The 17,680-nt window shown below is 53.0% G+C and overlaps 2 protein-coding genes across 13 annotated transcripts in view; one reads left to right on the top strand and one right to left on the bottom strand.

Annotated features, from left to right (window-relative positions):
* Positions 1-1,113: 1,113 nt before the first annotated feature.
* Positions 1,114-11,732, bottom strand: SLC30A3 (solute carrier family 30 member 3). Of its 10 annotated transcripts, none has more exons than XM_035273538.3 (9): positions 11,536-11,732; positions 10,688-10,760; positions 10,087-10,146; positions 5,484-5,665; positions 4,732-4,878; positions 3,729-3,927; positions 3,372-3,477; positions 2,953-3,087; positions 1,114-2,002 (listed from the first exon to the last, which is right to left on the bottom strand). In XM_035273538.3, exons 4-9 carry the CDS (start codon positions 5,611-5,613, stop codon positions 1,433-1,435), a joined length of 1,287 nt encoding a protein of 428 aa, XP_035129429.1. In that variant the 5' UTR covers positions 5,614-5,665; positions 10,087-10,146; positions 10,688-10,760; positions 11,536-11,732; the 3' UTR covers positions 1,114-1,432. The 10 variants fall into 10 exon arrangements, with proteins under 10 accessions (XP_035129429.1, XP_078205788.1, XP_054100351.1 ...); XM_078349662.1 differs by lacking the exons at positions 10,087-10,146; positions 10,688-10,760; positions 11,536-11,732 and adding exons at positions 4,483-4,636; positions 7,113-7,235; positions 9,494-9,726; XM_054244376.2 differs by lacking the exons at positions 10,087-10,146; positions 11,536-11,732 and adding an exon at positions 4,483-4,636 and having other exon boundaries at positions 10,688-10,935.
* Positions 9,872-17,680, top strand: part of TRIM54 (tripartite motif containing 54) — a 41,531-nt gene continuing 33,722 nt past the window's right edge. Inside the window, exons 1-2 of one of the 3 annotated variants that reach the window (XM_078349664.1) lie at positions 9,872-10,176; positions 16,101-16,222. The gene's annotated coding sequence lies outside the window, so the exon portion shown is untranslated. The remainder of the gene's footprint in view (positions 10,177-16,100; positions 16,223-17,680) is intronic. The other 2 variants (XM_078349665.1, XM_078349666.1) reach the window with 2 other exon arrangements.

The raw sequence follows: 17,680 nt of genomic DNA, 5'->3' as shown, positions 1-17,680 counted from the left end.
CCCAAAGTGCTGGGATTATAGGCGTGAGCCACCGCGCCCAGCCTTAATTTTTGTATTTCTTGTAGAGACAGGGTTTCACCATGTTGCCCAGGCTGGTCTTGAACTCCTAGGGTCAAGTGATCTGCTTGCCTCAGCCTCCCAAAGTGCTGGCTGGGATTAAAGGCATGAGCCATCTCGCCCAGCTGATACTTTTTTTATTTTTTTAAGACAGTCTCACTGTCTCGCCCAGGCTGGAGTGCAATGGAGTGATCATAGTTCATTACAGCCTCAACCTCCTGGGCGCGGGCAATCTTTCTGCCTCAGCCTCCTGAGTAGCTGGGACTACAGGTGTGCACCAACATAACCAGGTAATTTTTAAATTATTTGTAGAGACAGGGGTTTCCCTAGGTTGCCCAGGATGGTCTTGAAGTCCTGGGCTCAAACAATCCTCCTTCCTCAGCCTCCCAAAGTGCTAGGATTACAGGCACAGGCCACTATGTGCAGCTTGAGTTTGATATTTTTAAAAGAGAAAATCAACAATCCCTTAAGGAGCCTGATTTTAAGACTTAATGTGTCTTAAATGTGATTTAATGTGCAATTCTTAAGACAAAGGGGGAATAGGTATAAAAGAGGTCCTTGGTGTTCACAGCCTAAACCTGACTCAGGATTGGCTGCTGTCAGGGTTGAGGTGTTCCTACTGCTAGACACCTTAGATGGCCTGAGAACCAAGTCTACACTAGTGCTATATGGTCCAGCCACTCTCCCTCCAAGGGACCCAGCCTCCCGTCAGCCAGCCTGAGGCCCAATGGCATGTGGGGACCTCTGGGAATGACTGACTCCCAGGGGTTCCTTGGCTCCTTGCCTTCCAGCCTTATCCTGCAACCAAGCCCAGGGCATGTGGGACTTTCCCTGAGCCAAGGACCCAGGCATGCTGTGAACCAGGGGAAAGGGAGTAAAGAGACTGGTGGCTTTTACCCTATATCTGAGGGTGGAGGGGCTAGGAAGGGACTGGAAGGGACAAGAGGTCTGTGGGAGGTCACTCCAGAGGCTGGGAAGGGACAAGAGGGATTCTGTCGTTCTCAAGTGGCCTATTCAATTTCCCCCTCTTGAGGAGTCAGCACACAGGCTGAAAGATGCAGTGAGACATGAGTTTATTGGTGGAGCTGCAGTGGAGTCCTCCCTCTTTCTGGGATAGCCAAGGGCACAGCACCAACAGAGGGATGGAGAGATAGACCCCCAAACAGACACATGGATGGAGCAGACTCATAGAGACCATAGCACAGCCACATAGGCACAGAGACACACAAGCTACAGCACCAAGAACACACACACACACACACACACACACACACACACACACACAGACAAAACCACAGGGCTAAGACACACAGACAAAGTGCGGGCTTTGGGGCCCCTGCATAGACAGAGCGAGCGCCATGTGGGGAGGGGGCCCCTACTGACCTCCCCCAGGCATAGGCACACCAACAGCACATAGACAGGCAGATGCCCCCAGCCAGCCAGCCAGCCTGCCACACAGACAAATGGACTGCAGAAAAAGGATGTTCGTGGCTCCAGACCATGGGGAGAGGGCACTGTGGGCCTTCAACACACCCTGCCACACTGAGGCCCTGGAGACCCTGTCCCTGAACTGGTGACATCTGTTCCCCTGACTCCCACCCCACTCCCCGCCACACTTTGGTCTTGCCCACTGGGGGTGGGGCTGGGGCTGAGGCTGGGGGAACTGGCAGGTGGAAGGAAGAAGAGAGAAAGGGGCATGGGCCTGGTTTGGTCCCGTCTCTGTGATCAGGACAGCAGATGCTGAGAGTCCGGGGCTGAGCCTCGGCCTGGCAGTAGGGTGAGGGCAGGACCATGGCTCAGGCTTGGGGAGGCTCCCGGCAACGCAGGCACTGGGCCATCTCTGGCTGGTACTGCTCGACCTGCAGGGTACAGCTGGAGAATCCAAACCGGGAGTAGAGACGGGATGAGGCTTCAGCCAGGACGGCTTCAGGGTCAGCAGTGGAGTCTGTGGGAGAGTGATAAGAGGCGGCATCCATCCCGGGGGAGTCAGGAATAGGCAGGGGCTGAGATAAGGACAGGGAAAGGGGCTGCACAGCATTAAAGCCAGGCGTGAATGGGAGCCTGCTTTTCTTTCTGTATTGTATGAACGGTATAAAAATGTCAAATCAGATGTTGGAGAGACTCACCTCAATCAACGGTGCTAACACACTACACTGTTCCTAGTCTCCTATTCTCTCCTGTCACTGAGTATCCACATACAGCTCAGTGTTTCAGCAGCCATACCACCCGATTTCCCAGGACAATCCAGACGTTAAATATCTGTCTCATTGTCCCTCTAGAGTTACCATCAAATATCCCACAAATTATAATATTTTTGGCATCCAAATTGCATGTCTCTGATTGCTTCTTGCATCTGGAAGGAACCCAAAAATCCTTTGTCAGCTCATGACTCACCATATATGTTTTAAATAGTTGAATCATAATGTAGATGTAATTTTATATTAGGCTTTTTTTTTCTCAGCATTATACCATAAACATTTTTCCTAGTTGCCATAGTCTTTATAAGCATTTTTAACAGATGATACCTCAGGATGGAGGTGCCATCATTTACCTAACTGTGCCCCATCACTAAACCTGTAGGTACTAATGATCTTTCAAAGGATTGTTGGTTCCCTGTGTTACTTCAAAGAGGGTAAACCGCCCCAGAACACTGCATCCATGACTCCTTGTCTCCAGCATGCATGAGCACACACACGTGTGTGTGTGTGTGTGTGTGTGTGTGTGAGAGAGAGAGAGAGAGAGAGAAAGAGACAGAGACAGAGACAGAGAGACAGAGAGACAGAGAAACAGGCAGATCAAGAAGAGCTGAAACAGTCCCAGTAACTCAAGCTATTGTCCCATGTTGGAGGTGGGGTATGTTCCAGGTAGTAACTGGCTGGGGCCAGTGGGACTCACCAATGGCCAGGTGTGCAGAGGCAACGTGGTAAGTGAGCGTAAGGGCCCACAGGTGCAGCTCATGGGTTGCCCGGACGCCTGGCACTGACAGCAGTGTATCCCGCACAGGTTCGAACCCCACATTGCGGGGCGTACCTGCAACCAGCACCAGCCATGCCTTACTGCCCAGGCCACTCCTGCTCAGAAGCAGCACCCCCACCACCGGACTCCACCTCCCCTATCCTGTATCCACTCTCCTGTTGACCCCTATAATTCACCCTATGCCCAAATCTTTCTTCCAAGCAACAAACCCCATGAGCCAGGCCTTCTTCCTCTACGCTTCCAAGAAAAAAGTAGTGGCCCAGTGCAAAAGTAAAGTCAGACAGGCTCTACTTTACCCCCACACACACAGGGGTGGGGAGCAGTGGTGACCAACTCACCTTCCATGAGGATTCGAAGAACGTCTCGGAGGGTGGGAGCCGTGGATCCAAGGGCACAGATGGAGAAGAGGAAGGTGCTGATGGGGTCAGCTGCCTTGTATTGAGGCTGCAGAGAAAGAGATCCCTAAACCCAACAACCAGGGACCTTTCAGAGGAAGATCTAGGGGTATCCTGAAAAAACAGGACCTGAGAGGCCCCTCAAAACCCTGCAGAGGGGACAGGGAACATGACCCATGTCTGGGAGAGTCCTGGGAGGTGGGAGGAAGGAGCTGGAAGGAGGCTTTGGCACCTGGGAAGAAGGGGGCTAGCATGTGGAGTTGTGGGGAGGAGGCTGGGGCAGGTCTCCAACAATGGTACCTTGAAGTAGATGAGGATGGAGGCAGCCAGTACCCCAAAGCTCTGTAGGAGGTCCCCCAGCACATGCACAAATGCCGCCCTGACGCTGGTGTTCCCCAGGGGCAGGGGCTCTTCAGGCCCCTCCTCCAGCGGTGCATACTCTGCTCCCCTAGACCCGTGGCTGTGGGGAGGCCCAGCCTGGTGCAGCACAAAGGCCATTCTGAGGGGGAAGCAGAGCAGCTCAGCCCAGGGGTTTGCTCCTGCCTCCTATGCCCCTCTCTCCATGCCCCATTGTCTCACCTCCCCAGCAGCCTTTTCCCAGCCCATGGAAGAAAACAGTGTTTCAAAAGAGCAAGAACGCAGCCTAGGGGAAAGAATACTGGACTTGGTGTCACATACAGGGATTTGAACACTGGCCCTGTTACCTAAAGAGCTATGTGACTTGAGCAAGTCACCTGTCAGGATTGACTGCATGAATGGTAAACTAGGGGTAATACTACCCACCTCATGGAGTGGCTGTGTGGTTTCAGTGCAATCATGTTGATGAAAGCCCTCATCAGAGTGGCTGGCCCATGGCAGGCCCTTAACAGAGATCTGCTGGCTGAATTTTAGGTCTCTAGCCCAGACCCTTCTCTGGCACATCCAGGGCAGCCCGGGGAGAACTGTGTATGCACATGCATGTGTCTGATGGGGAGGAGAGAGCCAGCTCTCCCATCTTGGAGGAAGACCCCTTGCCCTGGGCCCCACAAGGTGCCTGCTCCATACTGGCACGTACAACAGGTTGGCACAGACTGCAATGCTGGCGGTCAGCAGCATGGCACCCCCCTCGATGTGGTAGTCGCTGTGCAGCAGGCGGACGAAGGCCAGGTACAGGAGGATGCCAGTGACCATCCAGAGGGAGACCACAGAGGCCAAAGCCCCCAGAGTCTCTGCGGGGGGAGACAAGCTGTCAGAGACCTGCTCGGGACCCTGAGAGGTGCCCTCTGGCAAGATTGGAGAGTTATCAGCCATGCAAGGGCCTTACCTGAGCGGTGCCAGCCAAAGGTCATGGTGCGGGTGGCTGGACGGGTAGAAAGCCAGAGGGAGAAGAGGCTGCCCATCATGCTACCCACGTCCGCTAGCAAGTGGGCTGCATCGGTCATGATGGCTAGGCTGTGTGCCAGATACCCGCCTGCCAGGGTGAAATGATGGAGTCTGCTTCCATTTAGAAAATATCATGTAGTGTATATTGGCATGGAAAATAAATTGAGGGATATACACCAAAAATGTGAATTGGGGTTTTCCTTTTTTTTAAGATGGGGTTTCACCATATTGGTCAGGCTGGTCTTGAACTCCCGACCTCAGGTGATCCACCCGCCTTGGCCTCCAAAGTGCTTGGATTACAGGCGTGAGCCACCACGCCTGGCCATGAATTAGGGTTTTCTCAGGTGATGGGATGATAGGCATAGTAACTACTGTTAACTACTGTTATGTACTTCCTTTCATTCATCTGTATTTTCTAATTTTTCCACAATGATAGATTTTATTTTATTAACAAGAAAATAGGGTTTTTAAAAGGAGTCAGCCCTGACCCACTGGCCCCAGACCTCATCTAGAATTCCCTTTGGTGCTCTGTTCATCACCCCTCCTACTTCCTGAGTCCTGGGCACCCAGCTCCCCTATCCCAGCCATCCCCATCTCTGCATCTGCACCCAGGAACATCCCTAGGACTCTGGGTGGAGAGTGGCTTGGGCAGGTGTTGGGAGGATGGAGTTGAGGGGCTGCTCCCCAACTTACCGACCACCTCCCCCGCCATGAAGACGAAGCACACAGCACAGGCAGCATACAGCTGTCTCCTCGCATGCAGCCTCTCAGGGGTGAGCCCCAGCGGTGGCAGGGGGTCCCTGTGGCAGTGGTGGAAGGGCATCTCCACAGGTTTGGATTCCTCAGGGACAGGCTCTGAGGGTTCTGTGAAGAGACTGAGGCAAGCGACACGGTTCAACCTGGGCCTGGCCCGCAGGCTGGCCTGCTCACTGGCCTCATCAGACCATCTCTTGCTCCTTCCCCAGGCCTGGAGGTATCTGGGAGCTATGCCAGCAGAGGGTCCCATGAGAGATGGGGGCTAAATGAACAGGTCAGACCCCAGTCTCCCTCTTCCTTCCATACACAGAGCCATAGAATTTCACAGCTGGAAAGCACCTTACAGACGGTCTAGTCTAACGTTTTTTAAGAGATGGGGTCGGCCAGGCACAGTGGCTCATGCCTGTACTCCCAGCATTTTGGGAGTCCAAGGTGGGCGGATCACAAGATCAGAAGATCAAGACCATCCTGGCCAACATGGTGAAACCCCATCTCTACTAAAAAAAAAAAATTAGCTGGGTGTGGTGGCATGTGCCTGTAATCCCAGCTACTCAGGAGGCTGAGGCAGGAGAATCACTTGAACCTGGGAGGTGGAGGTTGCAGTGAGCTGAAAGCAAGCCACTGCACTCCAGCCTGACCACAGAGCAAGACTCCATACCCCCAATGCCCCCAAAAAGGAGATGGGTTCTTGCTCTGTTGCTCAGGCTGGAGAGCAGTGGTGTGATCAGAGCTCACTGCCCACTTGAGCTCCTGGCCTCAAGGGATCCTCCCACCTCAGCCTACTGAATTGCTGGGATTACAGGCATGAGCCACTGCACCCAGCTCTAGTCCAACATTTTATTAAGTAAGTTAGAAACATGAGGCTCACAGAGTGGGGGGACACATGGAAGCCAACCCAGATAGTTGGTAGAACTAAGAATAGACCCCAACACAATCAATTTCTTATACTAGGCACCCCAAAATAAGCAGGATTCCTGTTGATCTCTGAGAGCTTCTGGTGAACAGGGTGAGTGAAGGTAGCCATTGTCATTAGAGCAGTTAAAGTGCCATCAGCGTTCTGGGGATGGAGGCCAGAAAAAATAATGAGGAAATCAGGGAAACAGCTGCAGGAGGTAATATGAGAAGGGCCTTGAAGAATGGGAAGGATTTTGATAAAGACAGGTGAATGCTAGGCCAAGGCAGTATGAAGGGAAGGTAGAATGAACTGTGGAGTGGGACTCAGCATGTGATCCTGGCCTTAGTGTGCCTCCTTTCTGGGCCCACCTCCCATAGCCTCCACTCCCAGATCCTGCCCCCTCCCTCTCTAGACATGCAGCTGAAGTGTGGCCCTTTAAGAGAGAAGTGGAATGTTGGGACCCAAAAAGTCTGATTCCTGGCACAGAGAACTGATGGCTAGATTCCAGACCTGGGGTTGTCATGGGGAGGAGGGGGTGCAGCCTGCTACATGGCAGTGGGAGGAGCATGTTAATTGGACTTCAGTCTGATTGTAAGCACCCAGCAGAGATCACCTTAACTGTATGGTACCATAAGCCTCCCTTCACAAATGTATGGGGCTTGGGGCCTCACCTGGGGATGCCAGAAGCTGAGTGAGCTCAGGCTGAGTGCTAAGTCCTTTCTGGTCCAATTCTCACCCCCGCCACTACCCAACCTGAACCCAGCAAGGACAGAATCTTCCACAGAATTCAGGACCTAAATAGAAAATACAGTACTAGAAATACTCATGGAGGTGTGACAAGAATACCCACGAGTGAAAACCATGGCTCCAGATAGAAACGTGATCATAGCTGCAAAGTGGGACTGCCAAGTGGGTGAACTGAGTTTTGAGGGAGGTAGGGAGAACATTTGGTGCTTTACTGGTAATTAATTTCTTGAATTTCCAAAGCCCCATTCAAGACTTAAAATCTGGGTGTGTATGATGCTGGGTGTGCTTCCAGAGGAGATGGGGTGGTGAAGGAGGCTGTGAAACCGATCCTCATTCGTTCAATGAGGTGTGCCGAGCAGAGCACACATAATGAAACCCGGTCTGGTGGGAGAGACAGATTGTAACAAATGGCTTACTAAGCAAGGGCAGGCTGATGCTAGGAGGGTTATGAACAAAGCACTTTGGGTGTAGGGGAGGGAGCACCTCCTCACAGGGGGCTCAGAGAACTTCACAGAGGAAGGCATGTTTAAGGAGATGAGACACAGGTGGAGAAGGGTGTTCCCACATGCAGACTGACAAAGACGAAGTGTGTGGCATGGAATCTAAGCATGAGGTGTCAGGGGAGGGCTGAGGAGGAAAGTACTGGGCGCAAAGGAACATAAAGGGAGATCCACCAACTGCTCCAAGAAATATCTCCTGAGCACTGAGATGACCTTGCTGATGGGAGGAGGAGAGGAGAGGATAGGAGAGGAGAGGAGAGGAGATGGAGTGGTCTAGAACAGACCAGGCCAGAGCTTCCCTGGAGGGGCAGGTAGGTTAGGAAACGCCTTTCAGAAAATGCTGCAGGATTTGGTGACTAATGGTCATATGAGAATGAAGATGGGCTGGAGTTGGAGATTCGAGTCTGAAGAGGAGAGGCTGGGTGGCTTTGGGGGCATTGGGCAAGATTCATTCCCCTGCCTTGTGAGGCACAGCACAGCCAGGCATCAAGGTGGCCACCCATCAACAGGCTGCTCCCTTTTGTTCTGCATAAATTGGGCACTAAGAAAGCCTGGCTGTTGGTGTGTGGGGGTGTGTGCATGTGGGGTGGCTACATGCTGTTTAGAGACGAGGAAAGGCTGTTTCCTCTCCCTGGCCCTCTGAAACCCCCAACAACCCATAATATTGAGTGGGGAAGAAAGGTGACGTAGCAGGGGCTGAAGCAAAGTCAAAAGGATACCTGAAGAGATGCCAGGCCCACGGCAGAGCCCCCACCTTGCCTCTGCAGGCCCCTGCAGGAAGAGGTCCCGCTCCCTTCTGCTCACCCCCCGCCCCCAACCCGGCTTGAAGTCCCCCACCCAAGGAAAGAGCCAGAAGCACACAGAAGCACCACGTAAGAGACAAAGGGAGAGGGACTGGGAGAGAAACAGAAAGACTGAGAGAGATGAGGGAAGAGAAAAAGCCGAAGACCCTGCCAAATTCCGGAGACAAACCGACGATCAGCCGACAGACAAGGTGGCCCGCGGGGGTGGCCAGGGAAGCCGGGCTGCCGCTCCGAGGGGCTGGCGGACGGCGGCGGCGGCGGCGGGCGTGGGGGCCGGCGGGGCGCGTTGGCGGTTCTCCCGCCGCCCCCGGCCCGCTGTCCCGGCCGCTCCACAAGCCTCATTTCACACCTCGCCGCCCCCGGCCCCGTCTGTGCGGAGCCGGGAATACCCCCGCTGCCCAGACCGCACCTGCTCCGTCCTCGCCGCCCCCTCGCTTCCTGCGGCTGCCCGCCCCTCAGGGGTCTGCAGGACCCGCGTGGAGCCCGGCCCATCCTCGGGCCCCGGCGCCAACAGCTGGCTGCGCCTGGATGGGGCGCCCGGAGTGCCGGTGCGCGGAGGGAAGCCCCGGGGCCTACAGAGGGAGCTCTGAAGTCTGGGCAGCGAGGCGGTCCCGCCCTGGGCCCAGGGCAATGCGGACCTCGGGGCACGGGCGCCGGCTCCGGCCCGACGGAGCGGCAGCCGCTCCCAGGGAAGGCAGGTGCAGCGGGGGCTTTGGAGGGGTCCGGCGGCTTGGGACGCCGGCCGCGGAGTGCGGGGCCGCTTCACCGGAGGAAATCAGGCAACAAGGAGGAGACATAGCCGGCGATGGAGGGCAGGGGTCCAGGCCTGCTGCGGCCGGGCGCTGCGTGCGGCCAGAGCGGATGAAACGGGGTGCAGCGGTGCCAAGGGACTCGCGGTGCGCGGGGATGCCAGCCAGGGTCCGCGCCGAGGGAGACAATAAAATGGACGGAGGGTAGTGGGGTGGCGCCCCCGGGCCGAGGGCCAGCCCAGGTCTGTCCTACCTCTTCAAACGCAGGCTGCCGCCGGCGCCGCCGTCCCGGGGGCTCACCAGGCGAGTGGTCTCCGAGCCCCCCGCGGCGGGAGAAGGCTCCATGTTCCCGCTGCCTCAACTGTCTAGGCCCCACCGAGAGAGGGAGAGGCGAGGCCGGCCCCGCGCCAAGTCCGAGCAGCCCGGTGACCCCCGGGCTCCCCGCAGGGCGGCGGGGCCACCAGAGTGGAGCGAACTGCAGCGACTGTGGCGCGGGGAGTCCGAACTGCAGATCCCGCTGCCGCCGGAGCCCCGCCCCGCGTGGGGCGAGCTCCCCAAGCCCCGCCTCCAGGCTCCCCGGCCTCTCCCCATGCCTAAGCCTCGCCCCCACCGCCAAAGCCCATTTCCCCGCGCCAGAGCCCGGTGGGGCCGGCGGGAGCGCCCTGCCACCCGAGTTCTGGAGAACTCCTCATCTCCACAGCCCCGTCCCCTAGGCGAGCTAGCCCCACCTCTGCACAAAGCCCCGCCCACAGGTTCCCAGCTAGCCCCTCAAGCCCAGGGACCTCATGACCAATCTTCGCCCAACGACCACCACTTAGTGCATGCCCGCACGGGAGTGTTGCCTACCGTGCCGTCACCCTGTGGCTCCAGTACTCACGCGGAGGCAGAAACAGTCGTACCCATTACCTATCTCCGGAGAACCAGAAAGAATGTGAGGTAAGCGGTGACACACAGGGAGATTCCAGGGACTCCAGAAACCCCTCTGCGGAGGATCTGGAGTCGGAATTCATGAGACAAATCTGTTTCCAATCATTGTACCTTTAATGATCATTTATTTTTATACAGAAACATTGGAGACAAGCTTCCTGCTCTCCTCCAATCCATTATTATCCCCGCTTTTCAAATGAATAAACTGAGACCCAAAGGAAGAAGTAGGCGTCCAAGGTCATGCAGGCTGTGAATAAAGGGCACGTCCTGGACACCCATCCTCTTTCTCTCCCTGGCTCCGGACGCTGCACTGGCGACTGGAGAGCGCGCACAGTCCTCTTACCGGCGGGGGAGGCCAGTGGAGCCGAGTAGCCTCGCTGGTGTCACGGCCACTGTTTATGGAGAGGGACTGAGGGGCAGCGTGTCAGCTAGTGATTCCCATCCTCCCCACACCTGCAGCGCATTACCGAATTTTGCCTCATTTGGGGGAAACTAAAACCTAGGGGAGGGAGAGACTTACAGCAAAGTCGGTGGCCGAGCCTCAAGTCGAAGCTTGAAATGCTCAATGTTCTCTCCCCTCACACCTGCCGCCACTGTAGAAGGGGAGGGGTGGGAAGAGGATTGTGCACTCGAAGCTGTGACAGTCTGTGAAGAGGAGGGTCCGTAGGAGGAGGGGAGAGAGTCAGCAGGGATAGGGAAGCGTGGAGGGTGGGAATGGTTAGTGAGCCCAGGCAAGAAACTCATCAACCGCATCTTTCAGAACACACTGGGCGTCCTGAACTTAGGGTTCTGAGGACAGACACCTACTCTCAACATTGTTATTCCAAGGAGGCTGCGAGTGCACTTGCAAAACAAAACAAACAAAACAAAAACGGGAGCATGTGCCAGATACAGTGTTGGAAGTGAGGGGGTTAACCCGGGAGAGCTTCGCGGAGGAGGTGAGGCTTAAACGGATTAGGCTGGGCGGCGGGCTGGCTGTTCCGGCGGGGGAAGAGTGTGGCTTGGCTCGTGCCAAGGTGTGCGGGAGGCGCGTGTAAATTACTGTCCTGCACGGTGGCTGCGGAGCGACACGGGAGAGCGACAGGGGCTGCAGGCGCCCTCCCTGCCCCCGCCTGCGCCAGCCTGTCCTCCGCGCCCGCCCCCGGCCTCTCCCCCAAAAGCCCAGCCCAAAGCCCATGCAGGGTGATGGGGCAAGGGAGCGAGTGGTCTTTCTCCCTCCAACCTCCTCTTAAGGCGCGGGACTTGAGAGACCCCTGTTCCTTCTTGGGTCACAGGGAGGCACACTGAGGCGGCGAGAGGGGGAAGCCACCTACCAAGGTCACCCTGCCCGGCTATTTATCAGAGCCGAGGTGGAACCCAAGTCCCTACCTGGCTATGCCAGGGCTCCGGGTACGTCCGGCCCGGCGCCGTCGGTTTTCTAAGCGCCGCACCCATCCTAGGGCTCTCCCCAATTGTGAGAGCCCTGGAGCTGGGATGCGCAGGGGCCACCGCACTCCGCGGCTCGGATGCGGTAGCCTGGCTTGTAGCTACCCGGGCGGGTGAGCTCGAGAATGGGGAGAAACTGCGGGGCTCTATGCGGGGAATGGGATTCTTGGCAAGGCTAGGCCAATGACGACAACAGGGGACAAAACAATGGCTTCCTCCGGGATTTCCCTTCCTTAGCAGCCTCAAGTTCCGGGAGGGGCGCAGACGCCCGCACGCGCCCCGCCCGCCCCCGCCGGGAGCCAGCAGGCGAGGAAGGCAGAGGCGCCTTGCAGCGCGTGGCCAAACGTGCCGCCTCCAGAAGCCGAGGGCGCTGGTGGTGGGAATACCAACCTTCACTTGAAAATTTATGTAAGGAAAGCTTGGCAGCGAAACAGGGTGCTTGCACCTGTTCCTCAAAGAGCTATCAAATGGCCCTAAGAAAATCTTTGCAAAGGGTCCTTGTGAATGTTAGGCCCCAAGAAGTCAGCCGGGTGAGGTGGCTCACATCTGCAAACCCAGCACTTTGGGAGGCTGAGGCGGGCGGATCACTTGAGGCCAAGGGTTTGAGACCCATGGTGAAACTCGTCTCTACTAAAATACAAAAATTAGCCAGGCATGGTGGTGCATGCCTCCTCATGCCAAGCTGAGGAGGCTGAGGCAGAAGAATCACTTGAACCCCTGAGGCAGAGGTTGCAGTGAGCCGAGATAGCACCTCTACACTCCAGCCTGGGCAACAGAGCAGGAGACTCCTGCTCTGTTTCAAAAAAAAAAGTCATGCTACACCTAGATAGGAGATAGGAAAATTCCCCATGGGTTGGAAAATCAGCTTAGGGCTGGTGCCCTGTATGGGCTGTAGTCTTGTAAGAAGTATTTATTCAACATTCATTCCCTGCCATGTATCCTTCTAGCTTAAATGGGGATTGGTGGTGAAAAAGACAGACACATTCCCTCCCCTCCAGACTCTAACTTGATTGCAAGAGATTTCTGCTCTCCAGTCCATCCTTCCTAATGTATCCATGTGCTCTTATAGCCTATCCTGTCCTGCCTCAGGTACCAATCTTCTGTAAGGTGAGTCATTAGGCCGCTTTCAGTCCCAAAGGCATGATGGAGACAAGAAGCCCTGGATGGTTCCCAGGAGGACAGGTCAATACCAGCTTCCAAAAGGCCTCTGGCAGAACAGGCTAAATGAAGACTGCAGGGGGACCCAGACTAGAAGTCCGTGCTGGACCAGTTCATAATGGGAGAGTAGAGCGACTCTTTGCACTGGGGTCAGGATTTAAGCTGGGCTGGAGATTTCAGGCAAAATTTAGAATGTAAGCCTGTGGACAAAAGTTAACATCTGACAAATCCAAGCCAAGGTGAAGAGCATGGACAGAAGAGGCAACCTGGAGATTAACTTCTACTCCATTCTCTGCTCAGATGTCACCTCCAGGACACCTTTCCTGAATTCTCCCAGACGGGGTGTGTGTCTCTCCCTGCTTCTCTCAAGGCTCACATTGTGCTTATCTGATCCCAGCACTCACCTCATGGTAATGAAGTCCTTTGCTTGTCTGTCTCCTTGCTAGAGGGCAAGCTCCCTGAAGGCAGGAATTGTGTCTTTCTCATCTGTGTCCCCAAGTCCCACTAATGCCTGGCACATAATCCTCAATTAAGCCATCCCAGAAAGGAGGAGCTAGTTGAATGGAAGCAGAATGGAGGAGGTAGGATTTTAGCTGGTCACAGGGAGAATGAGGGAGAGTGGCAGCTTAAATGTCACTGCCTCAGGGAGGCCTTCCCTGGCCCCCACATTAAGTTAATTCTCATGTCATACACTCTCATCGCACAATACTTTTCTGTTTTTGTTTGTTTTCTTTTTTTGAGACAGGAGCTCACTCTGCTGCTCAGGGTGGAATGCAGTGGTACCAACGTGACTCGCCACAGCTTTGACCTCCTGGACTCAAGTGATCCTCCTGCCTCAGCCTCCCAAGTAGCTGGGACTACAGGTGTGCACCACCACATCCAGCTAATTTTTTTTTTTTTTTGGCATTTTTTGTAAAGATGGGTTTCACCATGCTGGCCAGGCTGGTCTCGAACTCCTGGGCTCAAGCAATCCTCCCACCTCAGCCTCCCAAAGTGCTGGGATTACAGGTGTGAGCCGCTGTGCCTGGCCAACACACTAAATATCCTTTCAGCACTGATCATACTATAACTAAACTGTTACTTGGGATTATTTGTTTCATCATTTGGCTTCCAGGCTACCATAATCTGGTTTTCCTCCTACTTCATTGGCTGTTTATTTTCAGTCCCCTTTGCTGGTTCCTCCCCATCTTCTCAAGCTCTTAGTGCTGAATTAGCCTAGGCCTTGGTCACTCTATTCTCTTTCCACACTCACTCCCACGGAGCTATCATCCAGTTTCTGGTCTTTAAATACCATCCAATAACAGCAGACAGTAATGATGGTTTAAGCTAGATGCTGGGTACACAGAGTCATTGTACCATTCTATTTTTTTATGGTTATGAATTTTTTTTTATTTTGATAGGGAGTCTCGCACTGTCGCCCAGGCTGTAGTGCCGTGGTGTGATCTTGGCTCACTGCAATCTCCACCTCCTGGGTTCATGCAATTCTCCTGCCTCAGCCTCCTAAGTAGCTGGGACTACAGGCATGTGCCACCATGCCCAGCTATTTTTTTTTTTAATTTTTAGTAGAGACAGGGTTTTACCATGTTGGCTAGGATGGTTTCGATTTCCTGACCTCATGATCCACCCGCCTCGACCTCCCAAAGTGCTGGGATTACAGGCATGAGCTACCATGCCCATCTGGGTTTGAATTTTTCTATTAAAAAAGATTAAAAAGAGCCAGGCATGGTGGCTCACAGCTGTAATCCCAGCACTTTGGGACACTGAGGCAGGCAGATCACTTGAGGTCAGGAGTTCAAGACCAACCTGGCCAACATGGTGAAACACCGTCTCTGCCAAAAATATAAAAAATTAGCTGGGTGTGATGACACACACCTGTAACCCCAGCTACTTGGGAGGCTGAGGTAGGAGAATCACTTGAACCTTGGAGACAGAGGTTGTAGTGAGCCAAGATCATACCACTGCACTCCAGCCTGGGTGACAGAGTGAGAATCCATCTCAAAAATAAACAAATAAATAAATAATAAATGGCATCTGTATGGTGGCGAATCTCAGATCTCTCACTTGGACTCCAAACTCATGTATCCACATGTCAGCTTGACATCTCTTCCTTATTGTCTGATAGGCAGGCCTATCAAGCTCCATAAGCCCAAAACTGAGCTCCTGACGGTTACCCCATCCTGAGCCTTCTCTTTCTGCAGTCTTCCCATGTCAGCACATGGTAACTACATCCTTCCATCTGCTCAGGCCAGACACCCTAGGGTCATCCTCAGCTCCTCTATTTTCACTCTACATCTAAGCTGTCAGCAAATCCTGATCCTGCTTTTGTCCAAACCATCATCACCTGTCTTCTTGATGACTGCAGCAGCCTCCTTCATGGCCTCCATGTTTCACCCTTACTGCCCTAAATAGTCTATTCTCAACCAAACTGGTAGGCAACATAGGTCAGATGTGTCACTCCCAATCATACCCAGAGTACCAGCCAGAGTCCTTCTAATGGTCTGCAAGGGGCCTACATAATTTAACTCCTCTGGTCCCATTTCATACTGCTCCCACCTCACTCCCCAGCCATCCTGGCCTTCTTGTGAGTCCTACAATACACCAGGTATGCTCCTATCCCAGGGTCTTTGCATTTGCTTATCTCACTAGCTGTAACGCCCGACCTACCTCCTCACATGCTTCAGGTCTTGACTCAATATCACCTGCTCAGGCCCTCTCTCTGCTTGTCCTTTTAAAAACGCAGCCTCTCCCCAAACATTCTCTATCTCCGTTCCTTGCTTTCTTTTTCTTCATAGCCATCATTACCATCTAACATACTGAATATTTTACTCATTTTATTTAATGTCTGCCCCTGTTGCCAGAATGTGAGCTTCATGATGGCAGAAATTCTGTCTGTTTTGGATGCTGCTGTATCCCCAGAACAAGGTCTGATACATAATAGTACCCAGTAAATATTTGTTGAAGGTCTTAATGAACTCTGTCTCCCATATTAGGCTCTAATCTATGAGGGAGGAAAGAGTTTGACCACTTATCATTGTATCCAAGGTACTAGGTATATACCAGTGCTTGGTTGATATTTGTTGAGTATGTGAATTAAGGAAAAGGACAGTTTAGGGGGAGAAATGGTGTGAGGGCAATGGTAAAGAGGTGAGAAAAAACAGAAGCATTTAGTGAGGAGACCTGCTTGATTGCTGTGAAAAGTTCACTTTAGGACAACAGTGGACAATGAGTTCGGAGGGTAAATTGCCATAAGATCATAGAGTTCACTGCCAGATTCAAAGATCGTTTTGCATCTTGTATGATGCTATGAGCAAAGTAGTAATGACGGAAACATTGCCTTTTTTTTTTTTGAGATGGAGTCTCACTCTGTCACCCAGGTTGGAGTGCAATGGTGTGATCTCAGCTTACTACAACCTCTGCCTCCTGTGTTCAAGCGATTCTCCTGCCTCAGTCTCCTGAGTAGCTGGGATTACAGGTATGTGCCACCAAGCCCAGCTAATTTTTGTATTTTTAGTAGAGACGGGGTTTCACCATGGTAGCCAAGCTGGTCTTGAATTCCTGACCTCGTGATCTGCCCGCCTCAGCCTCCCAAAGTATTGGGATTACAGGCGTGAGCCACCACACCCAGCCTGCCCTGCTTTAAGAACTATGATCTGGTAGCAGTATCCAGGATGAGGCTGACAACAGGGAGAAAAGTTAGGAGGCTAGGACACCAGCGTGACATGGAAATCCTTCAACTGGGGTGCATCAAAGCTGTGGGAACTGAGAAGAGACAAATGAAAGAGTTATTTTGAAAAAAAAATTATCGAGCTTCTTAAAACTAAGTTTGGAGAAAAGAATAAGTCTACGGCCCAGTGAGGCTTGGGTTTTGAGCTTCATTATCTTCAAATGGTCATAACATGAACAGAAATAGAGAAAAAAATGAAACAAAACAAAAAAACAGCAGTTTGGAGGCAACATGATGAATTCAGATTTTAGAGTGTGGTTTTTCTTTTTCTTCTCTGTCTTGAGATGGAGTCTTGCTCTGTCACCCAGGCTGGGGTGCAGTGGTGCAATCTCGGCTCACTGCAACCTCCACCTACCAGGTTCAGGCGATTCTCTTCCCTCAGCCTCCAGAGTAGCTGGGACTACAGGCGTGTGCCACTACCCCCAGCTAATTTTCTGTATTTTCAGTAGAGATAAGGTTTCACTGTGTTAGCCAGGATGGTCTTGATCTCCTGACCTTGTGATCCACCAGCGTGGGCCTTCCAAAGTGCTGGGATTATAGGCCTGAGCCACCAGGCCCGGCCTTTTTTTTTCTACAAACCCTGCATGTGGCATCCAATGGAGTGTGGTTCTGAGGCAATGGAACACTGGCATGTAGATGACACCAAAGCACAGTTGTGACTGCAGAAGCCATGGGTATAAACTGACTCTCTGAAGAGGAGAAGATAGAGCATAAGCAGAAGCTTAAGGAGCAAGCAAGCTGCAGAGAAAATGCACAGTCAGGAGGTGAGAGAAGGAAGAGGAGCCAGTAAGGGAAACGGCAAACATATCAGAGATGTAGGAAGAGAGCCAGACAAAGGTGCAGAGCTCAAGAAATAAGAAGACAGTTGGCAGGTTGAACAGAAAGAAGTGATTTCAGGGCCAAAGTTTCTTCCCAAAACATAATCTGATGTTTTACTTTCCATTTGGTCATTCTGTCAAATCTACCTGTAATTCCTTTTGCATTAATGACAATTAAGAGGGTGAAGTATTAACTGTCTTTTTCACTATAATCTAAATTACAGTGTTTTAATAAGATTACTTTCTACCTACCCTGAGGGATGCGATCATTCTATGAAAGCAATAGTTTTTATTAGAAGTATTAAAATCAGAGGAAATGAGAGTGGTAATTTTGGAAATCTGGCTGCTTGGGAAGACTCGGGGTGGTGTTTTGATTAGCCAGAGGGCA

This window comes from Callithrix jacchus, chromosome 14 (assembly GCF_049354715.1).
Source record: "Callithrix jacchus isolate 240 chromosome 14, calJac240_pri, whole genome shotgun sequence".
Classification (NCBI taxonomy): domain Eukaryota; kingdom Metazoa; phylum Chordata; class Mammalia; order Primates; family Cebidae; genus Callithrix; species Callithrix jacchus.
The sequence above is the reverse complement of the archived record's forward strand: the minus strand, read 5'-3'. Positions and strand labels throughout refer to the sequence as shown.

Bases quoted from the DNA above. Each gene is read 5' to 3' on its own strand.
- SLC30A3 (XM_035273537.3), bottom strand. From the start codon at position 9,585: ATGGAGCCTTCTCCCGCCGCGGGGGGCTCGGAGACCACTCGCCTGGTG. The intron at 3,928-4,731 runs GTAAGGCCCTTG...CTTCCCCCTCAG, and splicing joins CTTTGGCTGGCACCGCTCAG to AATGGCCTTTGTGCTGCACC. The intron at 2,003-2,952 runs GTGAGTCCCACT...ACTCTCCCACAG, and splicing joins CTCTGCACACCTGGCCATTG to ACTCCACTGCTGACCCTGAA.